The 19,978-nt window shown below is 52.0% G+C and overlaps 1 protein-coding gene across 3 annotated transcripts in view; it reads left to right on the forward strand.

Moving 5' to 3' along the window:
• epha8 (eph receptor A8) overlaps positions 1–19,978 on the forward strand; it is a 74,466-nt gene that overhangs the window by 7,211 nt on the left and 47,277 nt on the right. For all 3 annotated transcript variants that reach the window (XM_053867294.1, XM_053867295.1, XM_053867296.1), the window contains exon 2: positions 11,378–11,442. In XM_053867294.1, the coding sequence (XP_053723269.1) occupies positions 11,378–11,442 (65 nt within the window). The remainder of the gene's footprint in view (positions 1–11,377; positions 11,443–19,978) is intronic.

Genomic DNA, 19,978 nt, shown 5'->3' on the forward strand with positions numbered 1-19,978 from the left:
TTTCCCCAGCCGCTCCCCCTCGACCTAACCCTCCAAAATAAAGACGGACCTGAATCAGGACTCTGAACCAAACGTCAACAGAATTACAACGACCCTGATATGTTGAAGTTGGAACTGCTCAAATGGAGGCGTAACCTCGTGGGGACTGGCAAAGGTCCCCACAGAAAGCCCCAGATAGCAAGAGGTGTGTTTCCCAGAGTTGGTCCCCATAAGTACCATGTAGAAGTTCAGCCAGACACGCCTTGATCAAACGTTGGACTGTGTGTCAGTGACCCGAGTGGCAGCCACTTCCAGCCGGTGTGTACCACAGTCTCACGCTGCACACGTCTACGTCTGTGAGAGGAAACGTGGGTCTTCATCTTCTCATCCTGGCTGCGTTTCAGGGCAGAACATTAGCCATGAAGCTAACGCTCCAGATGAAGCCGCTTCTTTGCTGAGAGCAATGGCTGCAGCGTCTTGTTTCGGTGTCGACGGACACCACAGCGCTTTCCAGTGCCGCTGCCGTTTCATTCCGAGTTAGATCCTCAAACGCTTCACAATAGACGGACTGGACAAATGAACAGCGTTCAGCCTTGACCTCATTGCTTGCATTGGTGTGTCAGACAGCAGATCCACTCGGCGGCCGCGTCGCTCTCTCATCCATACTGTCGGCACGCAAGCGCCAATCCATACACTTACATCTCTCACATGAAAAATTCATCACAGCCCGCATCCGCCGCTTTGTCTTTCTCACGCTGCCTTGGCTCCCCAGCAGATCAATGAGCACGTGAAGGCTTCAGGTGAGACCCGTTTGGGACTGGCGCCTTGGCTTTATTGAAACAATGGTCATGATCATGAAAACACAGGAAAAGAAGAGGATCAATGTGTGTGAAACTGGCCTCGATGTTCAACCCCCCTCACCACCTTTGTCAGCAGGAAACTGGATGACTTCTTCTATTCTATTCTATGATCCCTAAATAAGCGTATTAATGATATAAATCCCACAATATAATTTCCCTTGGAGTTCACAGAGTTTTCTGATTCTATGGCCGTCATTGGTCCCACAGTGGGAAATTCAATGTGTCCCAGCAGCGATGAAGCAACAGAGACGCGGACACACACCAGAGACATGACAGATCCACGACAACAAAAACCCAATATATCAACAGGACTAAGGAAGGTACTGAGCAGTAATGCTGACAGGGCCAGAGATATGTACTTGACACGTATTTACAGGTGGTCACTCTGATACACCTCCCACCCACTGAACAATAATGCTGCACCTCAACGCTGCCTTTGAAAGAGAGAATCGTGAACCAAGACGTCAGACATAAAAGGTGGCTCAGCCGACACGGGTGCGTCTCTCACCAGAGCCTGGTGGGACTGCCATGACGGCTGGATCCAGATCCAGCTCCGGACTGCACGTCCACCTGGGGCCACCCTAGGCCCTTCCCTTCAGAGCCGGCTCCACTCTGTGTGTCACCCACGTCCTCTTCTGTGTGAGAAGCAGGCCGTCGTGCACGTGAGCGTGGGACATGGAGGCACTGAACACGGCTGGCTGCCGTCTTCCCACAGACACACCACACCTCTATTGTTGTAAACAAGGCTAGACCCTCTTCACTTGTTTACGGCGGTGTTGTTTTTGATCGGAATGACCAATATACTTTGTAGACGACCCTCTTTTCCTGACGACGACGAGCTAACCATGGCTCCTTATAACGCGGCGGTTACTTGTGTGAGTTTCATTTGACTAGAGGAGACAAAAATGTTCGTCCAAGATCTGCAACATTCTTGTGCGTGTAATTCGTGGTGTGTATCAGACGAAGCGCCCGTGTTTGGACACGCCCACCGCCCGCCTGCTGTGGCGCCGGTATTCACTGGTGGCGGCGGCAGCGCAGGTGAAAACGTTGCACGCATGTGTGGCGGTGCTTTGTTTACAATCACTCTGAAGGAAAAATGCTCCATGGAGGAACAGGCCGGTGACAAATGACGCTACAGGCTAACAAAGCTAAAGCGGCACCAGAGGCTTTGTTCATAGGTGAGTGGGTAAGCGCCGCTAACACGGCAGATGTGGATCCTGTCAGTCGAGCGTTAGCTGTGATTCAGACAGGAGGTTTCTTGATGCAAATGAGGGGCTTGAATTAGCTTGGCTAGCGCTGCTGAGCTCCAACTGAAGTCAGCTTGGTTGTGCTAACGTCACTAGCTCATGTGTGTGTCACTGTGTCGGCACAAATGAATAAAGCAGGACCATCTTTTTGGCCAGTGTTCAATGTGTTGTGCGCCACCTTGTGGTGAGGAAGCAAATGGTCAAATGTACTATTGAGGCCATTCTTTACTGAACACTGCCGATGAAACACATGATGCGATGTGTGTGAGTGTGTAAAATAGAAAGTGTGCATATTTGAAAGATATTCACATCTTATCTCATTTCTCCTGTTTTAAAGGTCGGATCCTGGTGGTTGTGGTTTTGCCGTGTGGGCCGTCATGTCACTGATCCTGAGCCGAGATTGTGGTCATGTGGTGCTGGTCTGGTGTGGTGGTGGAGGAATGACGGAGACACAAGGTGAAAGAGGAGGCGTGGAGCAGAGCTGACACTCTTGTTCAGTCGCGCCGCGTCTCCGTCTGCAGGGAGGACCTGCCTGATCATTTCTGCTCTCAATTCCCTTCAATCCATTAAAGGATTTAAATGCTCATTACGTGTAATAGAAGCCCGGCGAAGGTGTATTAGCTTTGACAAAGCTGCCAAGCTGCTGCGATTGCTGTGGCAACAAGCGCCGGCAGAGTAATGAGGTCAAGCTCAAAGTTTGTTCCCTCTTTGGTCCGTGAGGGACGTTTCCTCTCCGTCTGTGGGCCTGGGCAACAAGCTGCAGCGGACCCCCGGATCACACACACACACACACACACACACACACACCTCTGCACGCACGCGCGCACGCGGCCGTGTGTGTGGAGCTCACTCCGCAGAGAGACCACATCCTTCAAGGTATTTGTGGTTTTCTCTTTTCCCACTTGAAGGGAGCAGCACCCACAGCACATTTCACTCGGAGACACTCTTCCTCAGAAGTTGCTCCGCAACACAGAACATCAACATCTGAACTGTCGGGCCGTTCGAGGCTCCTGACTGTGTCAGAGAAATGCATCCGAGGTTCGAGCAAGTGAATCCCTGGAGTCCACTTGACGGATCAATAGACACACTTGGGGGAGTGAATTCATCCTCATTCATTATAAACACACACCTTTGTGTCTCCGTCCTTGTGAGGGCCTCTCCTGGCCCTCGCCCTTTCCTCAGCCTCTCCCCCTGAACACCTAGGGGGGAGGCTGCCCCTCACCTGGACCAGGACTCACTTAGAATCACCCCGTTGTTTTGAAGTTTGAACCCTCAAATTCAGGGTTAAGCTTGTGAGGACTGGCAAAAGGGTCCTCACTGTTTCCCGTCAGGAATTGCAGGGAGGGAGACATAACTCATCTGATAATCCTGGTGCATTACCATGCATCATGGAAGGCTGCTGCATCGACAGTGGAGGAAAAAGTCCACTTGACGCTGGTCAATATGTTTGGCCTGCGGAGTGTGAACGTGTTGGTCAATCACATTATGCCGTTTGAGACGGATGATCGATCCAAAATTACACTTGGCTCCGTCCCGATGCTCCATGGATTTTTGACTTCATGAGCGGATGAGTGCGGAGGAAACTGGGGATCCAAGCTGCCACCGGAGGCAGCAGATGACGCTGCTTTCGAGGCGCTGGTGCGGCTGAAGGTAGCGGCCGCTCGAGGGGACACACACGTGGAGCAGTGCGGGAACGGAGGCCATGCAAGTTCCAGCTGGGCTTTTCTCTGGTGGCTTCATATTATGTCGTTTGATATTATACACAGTTTTACCGTATAGCTGGCCCTGAGAAGTTCTCCATAAGTTCTTCTCTGAGAATTGCATGCACTTTACTGTCTGAAGACAACGACACACACTGGTTTACAGTCAGACTAGTCGTCTGTTGCGCTACATTCGTAGACTGATGGTGTCGGCCAGTATTCCTCTTCTGTTCACTCACATATTCACGAATGAAATGCTGTTCAACTCGTGCAGAGACAAGTCATTCAGTGGTGTTTCCCGTCAGCAGTTGAGTTGAGACGCAGAAGCGACGGAGCAGAATGTGCAGTGCATGCTGGGAACACTCTCCTGACGTTGGTGGTCCTAGGTTACGGGATGTGTTTGTCATCTTAAGGATGGCAGGAACACAAGTCCTCCTCATCTGTGGCTGAGCTACTGTATCCTGGCGTACGCAGCTGTAGGTCTGCTGTGATGATGTCACATCCTCTCAGTGGTCATCATCATCATCACGAGTGAGAACGCAGCGGTCCGATCTCCGTGGACTCGACCGTTTCCGTGCTGCTGCCCTGTATGGTGGTGTTGATGCTCCCGTCTGCAGACGCAGCGTCCTCAGCCACGCGCCAGTGGAGGAGGAATTCCTGCCAGTCAAGTTCTGCCTCCAAACCAGACCTCGTCCACCTCAGCACCCTGCTGTTTGTGTTGCACTGTGCGTGCGCCGACTTCTGCGACCACAGTAGGTGAGATCTCTTGATGGCCTCCGCTGCTCCCAGACTGCCACCATGTACTGACCTGGTGCTAGTAAGGCGAGAGTCATCGCCGAGTGCATGAGGTTTTGAGCTAATGATCTGTCAGTCGGCAGCCGGTTGCTTCAGCAGAAGCCAGAACATCCCACTGACTTTCAGTGGCTCAGGTCTCAAGCGCCCAGTGACACGCTCACGTGAGTCTGCTGCACTTCACCCCAGACCGTGTGACCCTAGATCAGGCCTGGCCAAGCCGCGGCTCCGGAGCCACCTTCGGCTCTCCACCAGTTGCTCACCAAGTTGCCGGTGAGATGATCGTCTACACAGGAAGTAAGTCGAAAAACCTAGTGCTATTCAGGCGATATTTCAAGATATTGTTTGAAGACTGTGTTGGACCAGCAGGTCCACCTGATTCTCCGGGCTGCTCCACAGTTCAGGAGGGCTGACCTCTGTGTGAACCCTGTCATGAATCCAGAATCTCCCCGTCTTGGTTCCTGCACCTGAAGCTCTGCTCAGCTTCAGTGATGGTCTCCCCTCTCTCCTCCGCATGATGCAAGTCTTCCTTCTCAGTCCACTCTTCCATTTCCTCCTCACCTCGATGCCATTCCTGCTCTAAAAATAGCAGCGCACCTCTGGATGTTTTCCCTGGAGGAACCGAGCGGGCTTGGGCAGCGGTACTGCAAACAGTACACTGGGCTCCCCTGGGACGGGACGTCTCCCACACCCTCTGTTGGCAAACAGGCTCGTTCCTATCGGACCCGCAGGAAGAGATGAGGCCCGCCTGCTCCACTTCGGTTTGAACTGCAGGAGCCCGAGTATGGCGGGTACCAGGACCAGAGGCTGGAAACGGCCTGACACAGAGTGTTGATCATGCATGCTTCACACTGGACTGGAAGGTAAATGACAGATGTAAGAAAGTAGCTAGCGCCGCCTCACGGTCCACAGGTCGGGCAGGCGTCTCCGTATAGGATGGAGAGTGTGAGCACAGTTTCTGAACGCAGGAAACAAAAGCTTCCCCGAGATGTACGACACGTGCACGCGTGCTAACGTCGCTAATTGCACGCAGCTGCAGCGCCGAGTTTACTGAGACCGAGGGAGTTGCAGCGTGATTTATGGGGTGAAATTAGCGCATGAAATGTGATGGGAAAAGCGTGAGGGCCAGTTGCTCAAGTGTCGCTCCAGTGTCCGCTCCGTCACACCCAGACCAGAGAAAAACAGGGCAGCGCGCTCATGAACGGGCAGAAAAACCGAACCATGCGACTCCCGTGCGCAAAGTCTGCTCTTCCAACGATGTTGTGACGGAGTTCCTGCCGTGTTAAGAAGAAGAAAATCCTCCATTCATTTACTGGCTGGAAGAGGCACGTGCTGTTGTGGAGTCACTGCCAGAACTGGGCCAGGAATCCACTGTCCCCATTCATTTGAGCTTTTGTTGGCGGACAGTTGAAAAAGTGGAAGTGTGAAATCACAGCTTATTACATCAGAACCACCTGATGATCTGGATTTGATGTGTGTCAGGTGAACAGTCTTACAGTGTAAATGGCTTCATAATCTTGAAGTTATGTTGAAAGGTGTTGTTCATGCACTGTAACTTAGCTTGGTATAGATTTGCACTTTTAATAAAAAAAAAAAAAAAAAAACAGTATAGAATAAAAGAACAGAATAATAACTTTGAAAAATCGTATAAAAAATGGTGAATTGATTGGATTTCCAGGCCACATCGCAAGCCAGGAGACGCTGGCTGCCATGAAGGTTTCTGACTGGAAACAACGTTCCATGCTCCCTGCGTCCGTGTTGTGTGTCGCCAACTGACCCCGGACCACAGAGCCTCAGACGGGATCGGCCCATCACAGTGGCGCCTCCGCGGGGAAAACCGCCACAGTGGAGACACCTTGAGAATGAGAATAGCAGCCTCCCTGGGGAGCTCAACTTTGGGGAACATGTGATGAAAGATATGACAAGAAGGGAGAGGCGCGGGGAGAGGAAGGCGGCGCAGGTGAAGCGGTCACGGGACCACGGCGTAATTGTCCCCATGGGCTGAAACGTTGGAGCCGTGTTGACGTGGCGTGAAGCGGCTATATATACACACACGCGTGAAGTCGGGGATCTGGATCTGGGATGAAGATTCTGGGACGAAACCAGTGCCACGATTATGTCACTTGTGACTGAAGTGAAACAGCAGGCAGCTCAGATACAAGGACGGCAACTCTGAGAAGCAAGAACAAACAAGTCAACAAAAGCAATATTCACAAATATGTACCTGAGGCGCTGCGGCCGGGACGTGTGGCGCTCACTGCAAATGGATGGAGCAAATATTAGGATTCAATTAGTCAATGTAGGTCAGTGCGTGTGACAGAGTGCAGGGCAGCAGGGCGAGCGCCACCTTCAGGGCCCTGTGGACGCCACCATGCTAGCTCACACTGCACTTAGGACATTGACCTTGTTCAGTGAGACAGGCTCGAGACACTCGCCACCAGAGGAACCTGGGCCAAAACACTGTTGTCCTGTCAAACTCTTTAGCTACCGACACACAGCTACTTTGGCATGTTGTTTGCAGAAAATCCTCTGATAATGTTTTGGTTTCAAATGTCTCCAGAAAGGATGTGGGCAATATGCCAAAATGTACATCCTGATTTATTTATTCACTTTAAATCACCGTTCCTGTTTCATCACAAGCTCATGTGTATTTTCGAGACTAACTTACAAGATTCTGCTCAGTGTTCATTCTGAAGGAAACAGCACCTGACTCTTCAGGCCAAACGACGTTATTATTCTAGTTTGGGTGATTTCCAGGCCAATCTTGAACATTCTTTGCCTCAGCTTCATAACAACATTGGTTCTTTCTCTCCTCACATTTTCGAGCAACTTTCTTTGGTTCTGCATTTAGTTTTCAGCCTACAACAAAGCGAACTTTGTTTGTCAACCAGTGTCAATAAAGTTTTGAAGTGAGACGTTACATTAGCCGTTAGCTCTGTCAGCTCTGTTAGCTCTGTTAGCTCTGTCAGCTCTGTTAGCTCTGTCAGCTCTGTTAGCTCTGTTAGCTCTGCCAGCTCTGTTAGCTCTGCCAGCTCTGTTAGCACTGTTAGCGCAGCGCTGCTGACAGTCTTTGGTGATGGGGTTCTTACTCAGATGGAACACTGCCACAACTTCTCTTCTTTTTGTCCTCTTATTCTGGGTTGTCACCATCAATTCCTTGCCACAAATAGCAGTATGTTATCTTGAGTTTTCATGATCCAGCACGGTGCACAACTGGACTCAGGGACTCGGATGGTGGCAGGTGATAAAGGTGCGCCTGCTGCATTTGCTCCGGGGAGGGATGCGGATCCTGTGGCGGGCAGCGCTGTGTCGCCTCCTGCTTGACGTGCTCCGTTATTTTGAGAGAAACGCTCGACTGTGACTCACGGTTGCGTTGCTCTGACCCACCACTGGAGCGCGTCTCCTGCTGCGGCGTCAACCTTCCGCTGAACACCCAGTGGCCATTTAGGCCGTAATGTCAGGAGTCCGCCGGAGTCAGGGGGCGAGCGTCTCTGGGGCGGGTTGTGGCTGGTCATAATGGCTGACAGCCACCCCGAAACATCAAGCAGCCCCCTGCAAAGACGATTAGCTGGGTGCCGCTGCTCTCAGCCATGTGGAACGGGAACGTCAGCCACTGTCACCGCATCTGACAAACATGGCGCTTCCCTCATCCTAATGTCGGCGCTCTCTCCAGCTTATTCTGCGGCGCCTCGTTTGGCTGTGGAATTCCACGTCCTGTCAGAATCAGTTGACCTCAACCGAGGAGGCTTTGATTGCTGCGCTCAAACTTTGCTGCCACTTTCCCTCCGAGACACTCGACTTGTTTGGGATTGTAGATGGGCTGAGAGTCTGGAGACAGAGAGACGTGTGAGTGCAGACACTGCAGGCAGCTGCTCAGGACCGGCCCGCTGCTGCTGCTGCTGCTGCTGCTGCTGCTGCTGTGGAGGAGCAAACCTGCGGAGGGGCGTCTCCTTTGACATCATATGGCACCCAGCACGTCGGCGTGCGTCACATTGCACCAAACTCTTCATGTTTACCTGGAGAAAATCAGCATAAGCCCCGCCCACTGGTTCACCGAGCCCCGCCCACTCGGCTGGGATCGGTCAGGAGGAGAGGAAGCGCTACATGTTTACAACATACCACCACAGCGCAATATTAGCCCCACCCACTGACTGTAAGAAGGAAGCCAGATCTTGTTCCTCAGGTGCAGTGGTGCTGTCTGAACTGTGGACAGCTCAGTGGTGCAGCGGCTTAAAAACACTTCTCTAAAGTCTAGTTTGGAAAACGGGCCCCAGCATGGAGAGGGAGGAAATAGCTGCGTCACACCGAGCGTCTGGATCGCTCCACGCTGCTCTCACAACAGACCAGGTGCAGCTCTCCAGCCGGGATCAAGTCCGCGGCCAAAACCTGACTCGCTTGTGTTCACGTCTCAGACTTTTGAGCCCAACGCACTTGGTCTGGAGACAGAGTCTCACATCTTTGCTTCACATTAAAGCCCTCAGAATGCGATGTTTTCACCCACGTGCCCAAAGTCCCGACACCACTGCTGGTCTCAGCGGCTGCTTCTGGATTCCTGACCTCCAGGAGATCCACTCTGTTGACGGAGCTGTGGACACGCGGGTGAAAACAGCACCTTTTGAGGGCTTTACGGGTCAATAAGAAGCCTCTGATTTCAGCCTGTAAAGATCCATATATCAGCCGCGCTGCCGTATCAGCTGCAGGGCTCAGACCGTGAGAGAAAGCAGCGTCTTATAGTCAGGAAAATACGGTCCATGTGAAAAGTTTCAAGGCAAGAAACGTGTTTAAAATGGGCTCGGTGAAACTTGAAACTGCCGTTTGAAAGAGCATTTTCTTCCCGGGTCCTGTCAGGTGATTCTGTAACCCTGCAACAAGTGGCTCGACATGTGACCGTGTACGTCCACACGTATGAGCTGCCAGACTCATTCCCGACTGCAAGATGACTTCCATCCATCACGTCTCCACCAGCTGATATTGGAGGCTCGTGTCGTGTCCCTGCCCTGGGAAATATGTGCGCTCCATCTCTGCGCAGAGGACCACAGCGTTTTCATTTGTGACGTGACAACAGTGTGGAGAGTCCACTCGTACCGATGTGTCTTGGTGACTGTCCACTCTAAACATGGTTTTCTGCGCTCACGTCGCCGTTTTTGCTCTCACCATGTTCATGTTGCTCGATCAACGACGCGCACGCTCAACTTGACTTTCACTCACTCGACCACGTGCAGTGAGAGAGTAATCACTGAGCTGCGGCTTGGCAGCTGTGAGCTCCGATCTCAGGACTGGATTTCGTCCTCTCCTCAACAAGCTCAGGTCTCAAAACAACTTTATTGAAAGTCCCAGAACTCGTGGTCATTGTTTTGGTTGATGACCTTCACCTTCTGGTTGAGGTTCTCCAGCACATACTGGCAGGAGAACTGTGAAGGTCCCAGCTTCGCCGCAGCGTGGGAGTGAGCTACAGGGAAGCGGCTCCCTCCTCACACGCTGCTGCTGCTGCTGCTGCTGCTGCTGTCACATTAAAGCGGAGCTGCTAAACCTCATCACTTGAATATGACTGGGAAATGAGATAAATGACTTCATCCACTTTCAAAGACGCTGTGATTTTTCATTTGGCTGGAAATTAAATGAATACCAGGGGGACGGGCTGAAGTAATAATGTCGGGCCTCACATGTTTGTCCCTTCAGCGAGGGGCTGTTTGTCTTTTTTTGTCCTTTAATAACAACAGCACGCGCCGCGCCCCCTGCGAGTCAGACGGAGATTAAATCCACTTGCCCCCTTCCACCAGCGTGACTGTAGGTGGAGCCGGAGAGCTATGGAGGGGGCGGGCCTTATGCTGGAGAGGAGAGTGACACATGCTGCCATCTGTCTGTGTTCTGACCCAGTGCCGTCCTGGGCTGCGTCACACCCGAGTGGAGGAGCAGAGCAGAACACGGCTGCAAGCGAGAGAGCTCTGAAGACTCCGGCCTGGGTTTCATGTTTGTCCCTCCATGGTTTGCAGACCTCAGGTCAGAGCTGGTGCCATGACGCTTTGCTCTACCGACCGTCCCATGTGAGGACCTGACTTGACATCCGCTCCCATGCAGACTGGCGTCTTCACTGAATTATCTTTAGAAATGTGGGGAAAAGAAAGTCATAGCATCGATTCAAACAGCGTCTGAAAAGCTGCCAACTTGATCGCCTGGTCTTCTTCGTGACGTCTGTGAAGACAACAGCTGATCTGAGTGTGAAGGTCCTGCTGGACCTTAGACATACAGTAGTGTGTCAATAAGGAAGAAAGATCAAAGTGAAAAACAGACGCATCATTATCATCATCTTCCTCCTGGACAGCAGTGACTAGAGCTCAGTGACAGGGCACTGAGGAGCTTGCTGAGTGGTTCCTGTGATACTGAGGGGACATGACCTTCTGTGTCCACGATGTGAAAACTTTAATTCACTTGAATTCAGACACGTTTTAAGATTCATCTTCAAGGTGGCAACAGTAGAAAGCCCTTGCTGAATGCAGCAACTCTTCTGTCAAAAGGACACAACTGAAAGACGTTTAATGTGGTGTGAGACGTTGCAGGTGAGTCTCTGGAGACGATATCGCCAATATCGGCCGATCATGATCGGTGGCCGATCCATCGGAGCGTCCTTAGTAGCAACATTCGTGGGTCACCTGGTTTGTGCTGGTCGAATTTGTGTGGGTCCGAGAGTCGACAGTGTTCAACTGGCGTCCAACTGTTCTCCACTGTGCAGTTGAAGAAATGGGTTCATTTCATGTGCAGCATTTTCCTTCTGGTAAGTGTCTCTGTTGTCTCTTTGCAGTGAACCTCCTGGACACCACGACCTTCACGGGAGACTGGGGCTGGCTCACCTACCCGTCTCATGGGGTAAGCTTGCAACACGTCGTTCATCTGCCGCCAGAGACTCGGAGCAGAGACGCGGGGTGATGGGCTTTTCTCCATCCGTTTGTGGCTTGTGGTGGTTTGGGCATCCAGCCTGTCACCGTCCCCTTCAGTGGGACCCTCTCTGTTAGGGGGCAGCCTGCCCTTTATCTGCGCCCCACACTGACACCCACCGCCTAATCACATGCTAATTGCGTGTTGCTGCCCGCCGTCGCCAGACAGATACACGAGACTCTGACTTCTGTCGGCTCCGTGTTCCCAGCAGCAGCAGCAGCAGAGCAGACGATGGAGCTGGCGGAGGGAAATGGGCCTCGATGAAAGGGGTGACGGAGGCCACATTAGCATATTGTAATGCCACATGATGGTGTCTGCGGTGTTGGGGACCCCCGCTGTGATCTTTATAGCGGGAAGATAGCGCAGTGTCCCCGCTTCCCTAAACTGTCAGGAAAGTGGCAGGAGCAGCGATCACACCTCGGCCGACGCGATGCTAAGGTGGAGTGGATTATTCCCCGGGAGAAGCGGCTGGATTCTCTTTCATTTCCTGCAGGAAGAAACCTCCCGTGGAAACTGTGGTTAAAGGCAGCGTGTGAGGTGATTCACCTTGGTTTGCCACTGCAATTCTAAAGGGGAAGCTCTGGCTGTGTGTCGCCACACAGGTCAGACCCACGCTGCTTTTGTAGCAGGAAACTGCTGGAGTAAACGCCACATGAGACAATAGAACATTCAGGTTGTGTCCCATTTCTCACCCCAACACTGGTTTTTGACCACTGGGCTCTGCGCCTCACGTGTCAGTGTGGCGTGTCCCACTCCTCCTCACTGGCCGCTCACCACTTGATCACATGACCCCTTCAAACCCAGGGAGCTCCGGAGCTGACTTGAAACCAAGTGGGAAGATGAAGTGTGGAGAGATGTCCAGGAGACCAAAGGACTTGATTTCACAACAGTGTTGGACAGGACAACAGGGACCTGTTAGTAGCCAGGACCACTCTTCCCTGTGTTGACTTCCTCTGGTATCACACGATAGTGAGCCAAATGCTCCACCGTGTCCCACAACATGAACAATACAACATGGATGTTCAACAGTAGGTTTGGATTTCTCCTGAACAAACTACAGTGGGCTAGCATCCAGGCTAACGTTAGCATCCTCACACCTCTGACACGTCTGTCACCGCAACACAGGCTCCGCCCATTTCTTCTCCGCTGGTTCACCAAACCAAGTGAGATGATCAGTGCCGATGCAAGAGGTTGCAGAAACGTTGGAGCTGGCATTTCCAAGACGTTGTCTCCAACACTGGATATGCAGGAAACAAACCACAGCACGGCAGCCAATGACACGCCGTCTTTACGCGTGACCTCATCAAGTGTCTCTGTCTCCAGGCTGTTTCTGAGCCTCTACATCAACAGAGCAGCAGCTACTGTTGGAATGAGCCGCTCACACACAGCTGTACCTCTCAGACTCCGCCCCCATCCACACCTCCGTCAGGCTCCGCCCTCATGAGGAGCTCAGGAACATATATTCATATATTGTTATGATAATTTATTTATTCATAAATATTTTTCTTCAGCTGTTGGAGTGATGATAGTTTTATTTACGCTGCTCTTTATTTTGAGGCAATAAAGACCAAACATATTGGAAAACCTTCTATTAAACCAGCAGCCTGATCCTGTACGTGTCACCTGCTCCTGTTGGAGAGTCTTGTTGCCTTTGGTGCGCAGTGCTACACGTTTGAAACACTGCGTCTCCATCTAGTGGTCATGGTGAACTCTGTGTTGCTGATCAAAGGTCCAGCGTTAGGTGTCAGCGTCGTGGTGAAGCACCTCAGAGGAAACATGGTGGCAGACCTGTTGGAGTCACATGATCCAGTCGCAAGGTTTGCACAGCTGAACGATGGCGCCCAGCAGCAGATGACCTGTGAGGAACATGGTTTGGGTTCCTGGTGAATTCCTCCTAAATTATTGCTAACAGCCGCGTGTGACTGCTGCAGTAATAAATGGCTCCAAAATGGCCCCCGCTGGCTCGTTCATGGGAGCAATGGGCAGTGAAAACGGCAATTCAATAGACTGACAGCCAGTTTAATGGAGTGGCTGGCGTGGCAGCATTAGGAGCTCTTCTACTTTGTCGTCTAAATATCTTTCACATTCAGCATCTTCTCTCATCTGTGAGGGAGCAGTCGTCCGTTCACTTCTGCCCTGGCTTCCAAGGCAGCCGTTTCAATCCCCTTCATACGAGAAGTCACGAGGTTCTCTTGCGTTAGATTCACATTTCTCTTCCAAAACACTGGTTTCTTTCCTCAGGGACTTAAACGTTTCCCAGGTCGCCAGTTCTGCGGCAGCGGCCTGGTGCCAGGAGGCAGCATCGGCCTGAGATCAGTGGGCTCAGAAGAGTGACTCAGAAGAGTGAGGGAAAAGCTCAGGATGAGAGGCAGAAGGAAATGAGAGGGAGAGAGATGGAGGTAGGTAGGTGGAGCGGGGGGAGGGGTTTGGGTGGTGGAAGTGAGGGCAGCTCCGAACAAGATGAAGAGGGGCCAGGTGACACTCTGTTGAAGGGATCTGCTGTTCCTATGAGAGAGCAGCGGACCTGTCGCGCCGCCATGTTCAAGACAAGGTTGAAGACTGATGGGGCTAACGGAGGTGAAGAAGAGAGTGTTGGCCTGGCGCAGCTAGGTGAATGAAAGAGTCGTCAACAGGAAGAAACAAGGGGCACAGGAAGAAGTCGATGAGAGAAGGGTGCTGAGCTTGCCATTTAAGAGCATGGTGAGGGATGAATATTTCAGGGAGACGTTGATGGAGATGGATGGAAGATGGCAACATGGAGAGGGTGTGAGGTGTGAGCAGGGAGAGGAGGGACACAGGTTAGGGAGGGTGGAGGAGGGCGCCTTGTTGTTGATGCAGACAGAGGATTTATCCATGTCTCACGGCAACATGCTTTACATATTCATGTTAGAGATCCGCTCTTGCATATGTGCGTTTCAAACCCTCATGCGTGGGCATACGCGAGGAGCTCTGTCCCGGGCAAGTGTCCAGTGGATGTCAGTCTGGGAGGAGACATGGCTTCTGAGAAGGAGGTGCAGCGGGGGGTGATGGAAATGACGTCCCCGCCGGAAACAGTCGGCTCTTATCGGGTCAAGTTGTTGGGTTTCAACTCTGCGCCAGTGAGCAGTGCGGCCCTCTCTCGGACGCTGTGCCTGCTCCAGCTTTGTTTTGGGGAACATCTGCTTTGGTCACCTTCGAGTAGCTTTTCCTGATCATCCTGAGTCATCTCCACCAGTTGTTGAAAGTAAACACGATAGTCTCATGTGCAGGACGACGGCATGAGAATGAGGCGACGTCTCACAGCCAAACATTTTAAAAAAAGACTGAGACTTTTATTACCATATGACCAGAAATAAACATGTTTTTCATGTGTCATATGCAGGACTGCACGAATTGATCAGCCATGTATGACGTCATGAAGATCAAATATGTATCATATCATGATGAATACGCAGACTTTTCACGGTCAGAACACAAAGATGTTGGGTGTTGTGATGCCACTGTGATGTTATGGCAAGTTCTCGTCGGCCAGTCATTGGGTCAGTTTTCTGTGCTGTCGTATTCTTCTCATCCGTCAGTCAGGTGTGTGGAGGGCAGTGACGTCCTGGCTGATGCTGAACTGTTGAACCGGTGTCTGACAGAGGGTGCAGTGCGCAGCGTGTCGTTCGTTGACATTAAAACCTCCGCTAACTTCCATGGAGCCAGCGCACAACGCTGCTGCTGACTGGATCAAACACCGTTTCCCTTGAACAAGTGCCAAGGAAAAAGTTGCCCAACAGTCATTTGATCACCCGAAAACCAGCGGGTAGCATCAGTGCGAGTGAAGATGAAAGCAGGTGGACTTTAGCCTCGATCTGAAGATGGAGACGCTTCGATGTGATAGATCTGCTGCCCGGGCTCCCTCCAGGGAAGGCGCTACGATGCAGCGGTCCTGGGAGGGAAGTGCCAGTCTCAGTGCTGAGTGAGATCCGCCAGGCCGACCAGCTTGGACTTGACAGGGTTTGAACCACAACTCTCTTCTGCTGTCAGCTCCAACAGGTGCAGCAGAGGCGCTGTGCCTGGAATACAGAGCCTGTGAGTCAGGCTCCAACAGTGGAATCATTTTCTGCGCACACACCCGAAGAGGAACTGTGGGCATGGCTAACAGACACACCGTGGGAATGTGATGACCTTGGATTGCACTCTGCCTTTCCATGTTTTGCTGCTTCATTTTTCCAATGGCTCGCTTTCGATTCTCGGCTCACGGAGAAAAGAAACACTCGCTGCGTTGAGCCGACTAGTGAATTGACCCGTGACTTTCAGAGACAAAAATGCCGTGCAGCGCTGTTGTGGTGGGAGGAACGGAGGAAATACTCTCGGAGTGTTCATCAGATGAATGACAAAGGAAAAGAAGTGGAAGGATGCAATGAGTCAACACTGTGAAGGTGACGGAGGTTTGAGGAAGTTTTACCGGAAGAATCCGGCAGGAAATTGAATGACAGGATGACGTTTGAGGCTGACAGAAGTGCATCGCCCGGACCTGTGGAGGGACGGAGCGGGTCAGGACGCTGCAGACGGGTTCGCTTGAGTGAATCGCCAAACATCCTCCTCTGCTTCCTTGTTTCTCAGCCGGATCGCGTCTGGATTGGCACCGCTCCACGTCACAGTTCAGGATTGACTCTCCCGACACGCACGAAGATTTTCATTCGTAATGTAACCGTTTTCAGAGCCGAAGTTCTCTCTGAACACACCCGGCATCATCGGGGTCCACCGTCCTTGGTGGAGTCGGAGCGACATCGGGACAGAAACATGATTTAAAGTGATGGATTCTGGAGAGGAGCGTGAAGAGAGCCCTGCTTTATGGTGGTGGCCCCGGTCCCTCAGGTGCCTTCACTCACCTGCGACAAGAGTGGGCTCCGGGCGCGACATCCTCCCCTCATCCTCCTGTAGCGCCGCCGCGTCTCCTCTGAGATGACAGCTTCCCAGCGTCCCTCGTGTTTGGACGCGCCTTCAGAACATCTCGATGCAGTGGGTATTGATTTCAATTTGCCGACTCTCAGGCGGTTCAGCTGCATCAAACAAGCTATTTGCCTGTCTAAACAGCGTCTGTGATCACAGCTAATGAAGTGAAACTTCTCAGTCCAGGTATAATCCAGGGATAGAATGAGTGAAATAATGGAAGCTGAGGAGACGTGCAGGCCTGATCTTTTCTCTGGCTGCTCCTGGGTCCCTCCCTCCCTCCCTCCGCCTACACCTTCCGTGAGCTCAGGATCGGCTGACTCCAACACCCATCTGTTTGCAACGGCTTCCAAACCTGTTTCCTTCCTGCTCTCCCCCTCTTCACCCATATTTCCATTTTGTTTTTTTTCCGTCATGTTTCGCCCCCTCTCTTTTGGCGTGATGGCGCCCACGCTGGTCACAGTTTTAGGAAAGCCAGTCGCCTGCCCCTGGTTTGAGGTGTGGGGGCGACGAGCTGTAGGGGAATCGATCTTGCAAGTTGTTGTTGCTGACCGGAGGCTGACTTTATTCTGTTCTGAAGCAAATAGCTGTTCTACGTGAGCATGTGGGTAGCCTTGATGTAGGTCATAGGTCACACATTACTTTGTCTATATGATGCTTAACCCCAGGACCTCAGTGAACCTGTCTCCCCAATATTCTGATACAAAACACCATGTTCTTGTGCAGCAGTGAGCTATTGTTGGATGCAGGTGGCTACTGCACCGTTGATACTGTAATTTCCGGACGATAAGCCGCTACTTTTCTCTCACGGTCTGAGCCCTGCAGCTGATACAACAGCATGGCTGGTGTATGGATTTTTACAGGCTGAAATCAGATGAAATCAGAGGCTTCTTATTGACTCTTAAAGCCCTCAAAATGCACTGTTTTCGCCGGCGTGTCCACAGCTCTGTCAACAGAGTGGATCTCCTGGAGGTCAGGAATCCAGAAGCAGCCGCTGAGACCAGCAGTGGTGTCGGGACTTTGGGCACGTGGGTGAAAACAGCACATTCTGAGGGCTTTAATGTGAAGCAAAGATGTGAGACTCTGTCTCCAGACCAAGTGCGTTGGGCTCAAAAGCCTGAGACGTGAACACAAGCGAGTCTTGATCCCGGCTGGAGAGCTGCACCTGGTCTGTTGTGAGAGCAGCGTGGAGCGATCCAGACGCTCCGTGTGACGCAGCTATTTCCTCCCTCTCCATGCTGGAGCCCGTTTTCCAAACTAGACTTTAGAGAAGTGTTTTTAAGCCGCTGCACCACTGAGCTGTCCACAGTTCAGACAGCACCACTGCACCTGAGGCTCATGGAGGAACAAGATCTGGCTTCCTTCTCACAGTCAGTGGGTGGGGCTAATATTCTGCTGCACTCGATAGTCCGGAAATTATGGTACACAGTTTTGGATTAGGTTTTCTTCCGCCACTTTTCTGTGGAGACTGCGTGGAGTGAATCTCCTTCTATGTGTGATGGACTCACGGCCAGTGCTTGAGCTCATCCTTGGTCCCTCACTTCTCCCAGCTGGTCCACCAGTTGTCCCCTGGTCCAGCCTCTGACGCCCTGCACTCAGCTGCAGGTCTCTCTCTCCTGATGGACGCAGCGCCGGCTCCCTGAAGAGGATTCTGTTCGACTGACTCGCTGCTTTTTCTCCTCCGAGCAGAGACAGTGTTCATCTCTGAGGCTGCCTCCAGCCGTCCGTGGCTCCTGGAGAGCAGGTTTTCCAAACAAGCCGCGGGGTTAAAGTTGTGAGTGGGGGCGGGGAGAGTGGAATAATGAGGTTGTAAACTTGGCTAATTATTGCGGGTCTTATCTGGTTCAAGGGCACGTTCAATGAGAGGATCACCAGAAGAGAGGAGGGTGGGAGCACCTCTTCATTACGGGCCTGGTTTGGGCTGGTGGCTCCTCCAGGAGGACGTGTGTGTGGGGATGGGGGGTGCTCAGGTGGGATCGTCCAGGGGTCGACGTGCTATTCCAGCGCTGAGGCAGATTAGGCCTGCAGCGCCACACCCAACACCAGTCGCTGGAGACGTCCAGTTCCACCCGTCATGGAGGGTCACCACCTCCTCCCCTTGTCACATGACCACGCTGCGGTGAGGGCACTGGGACCCACGACTCACACACTTGTTTTACATCAGGTCGCTTGCCATCAGCGGCGTTGAGCATGAAGTCAGAAGGCACGAGGCTTCGTGCTGAATAGTTACAATGATCCACAGCTGTCATTCAAAGGACAGTGAAAACAGCGTCGTCATTCACAACACTCACTAAACAGTAAGAACAAACAAATGGTGTACCGTCATGTCCGGATGACAGAGCGCACCGGAATATTAGCCAAGTGCGACCCCTGGCATTGTTTGTTTGAAACGCTCTTCTTCTTGGAAGTCGTCTCCTGTCCCTTCACTGAGCCAAGACGCGGCTGTTTCCTACTCATTTTGTGAGCTTTAGGGTTACATCGTGGCTCTCCAGTGACCAAGGCTTAACTGAGAGAATCCGGTCCTTCTTCAAAATAAAACGTGCTTCAAAATAAAAGATCCTTCAGGCTCAGATAATACACAAAACGGAAATAATTATATCTCGTGCGGCCCAAGACTGATTGATCCACGGACTGGAACCGGTCCCCAGGGCTTGGTGACCACTGTGTTAAAACACTGACACTGAGCGTCTCGCGGCCCTCTGGGAGAGCTCGCACCACTGCGCTAGATGACGGAGCGTAGCTTCCTGAGCAAGGTGTTGGCCGGGTCAGCAAGATTCTGAAGCAGCGATGAAGGACTAGTGGAGGCGAGGCAGAAGCTGCTTCCTGAGCAGAAAGATCTGCTCTGGTGGAGAGCAGTCGTCCTGCAGTGGTTCCAACGCTGTTGCCCAGATGGGACGACAGATTCTGTCTGTCTTAATGCTGCACTCCATTATGGAGCGTGTTGCAAGGCTGGAGGAGCCGCCGCAGGGTGAAGGGGACACCGAGGGCGTGGCCATGTGCTCGCTCAGTGAAATCCGGAGCAGGCGCCGAGGCGCAGGGAGCGTTGAAATTCCAAACTTTACTCTCCAACACAACTGGCTCTCTTAACTGACACGTCGTAGCCTCTCTGCAGCTTCTTTTGCTTCTCTTTGCAAAAGTCAGAAAAGACTCTCTGAGATGTTGGTTGCATCTCATGAGAAGAAAAATGAATTTTGCCTCAGTAGATCTGTGTGAGCTGGAACATCTGCAACGCGCTCCTCACGCCACAGTGAAGCGTCTGCAGTTAAACCGTTCAACTGTGCTCCAAACTATAGCAGATCAAATGCTTTCACTACACTGTCACTTGGTGTTTTCCCTTGTTTGGTGGGCAGTCGAACAGGTGAGTTGACAAACTGGTGCCTGCTGAAGTCAAGAAAGAATGACAGTTCTTTTCATAATGGTTAAATGAAGACGGGAGGCCAAGCTGGAGGTAGCAGAGATGAAGATGCTGAGCTTCTCTCTGGGAGTGAGAGCAGGATGATGATAGGATCAGAGGGACAGCACATGTGCTCAGGTGTTTAGGAGACCAAGT

Source organism: Synchiropus splendidus, chromosome 6 (assembly GCF_027744825.2).
Source record: "Synchiropus splendidus isolate RoL2022-P1 chromosome 6, RoL_Sspl_1.0, whole genome shotgun sequence".
NCBI classification, from domain to species: domain Eukaryota; kingdom Metazoa; phylum Chordata; class Actinopteri; order Syngnathiformes; family Callionymidae; genus Synchiropus; species Synchiropus splendidus.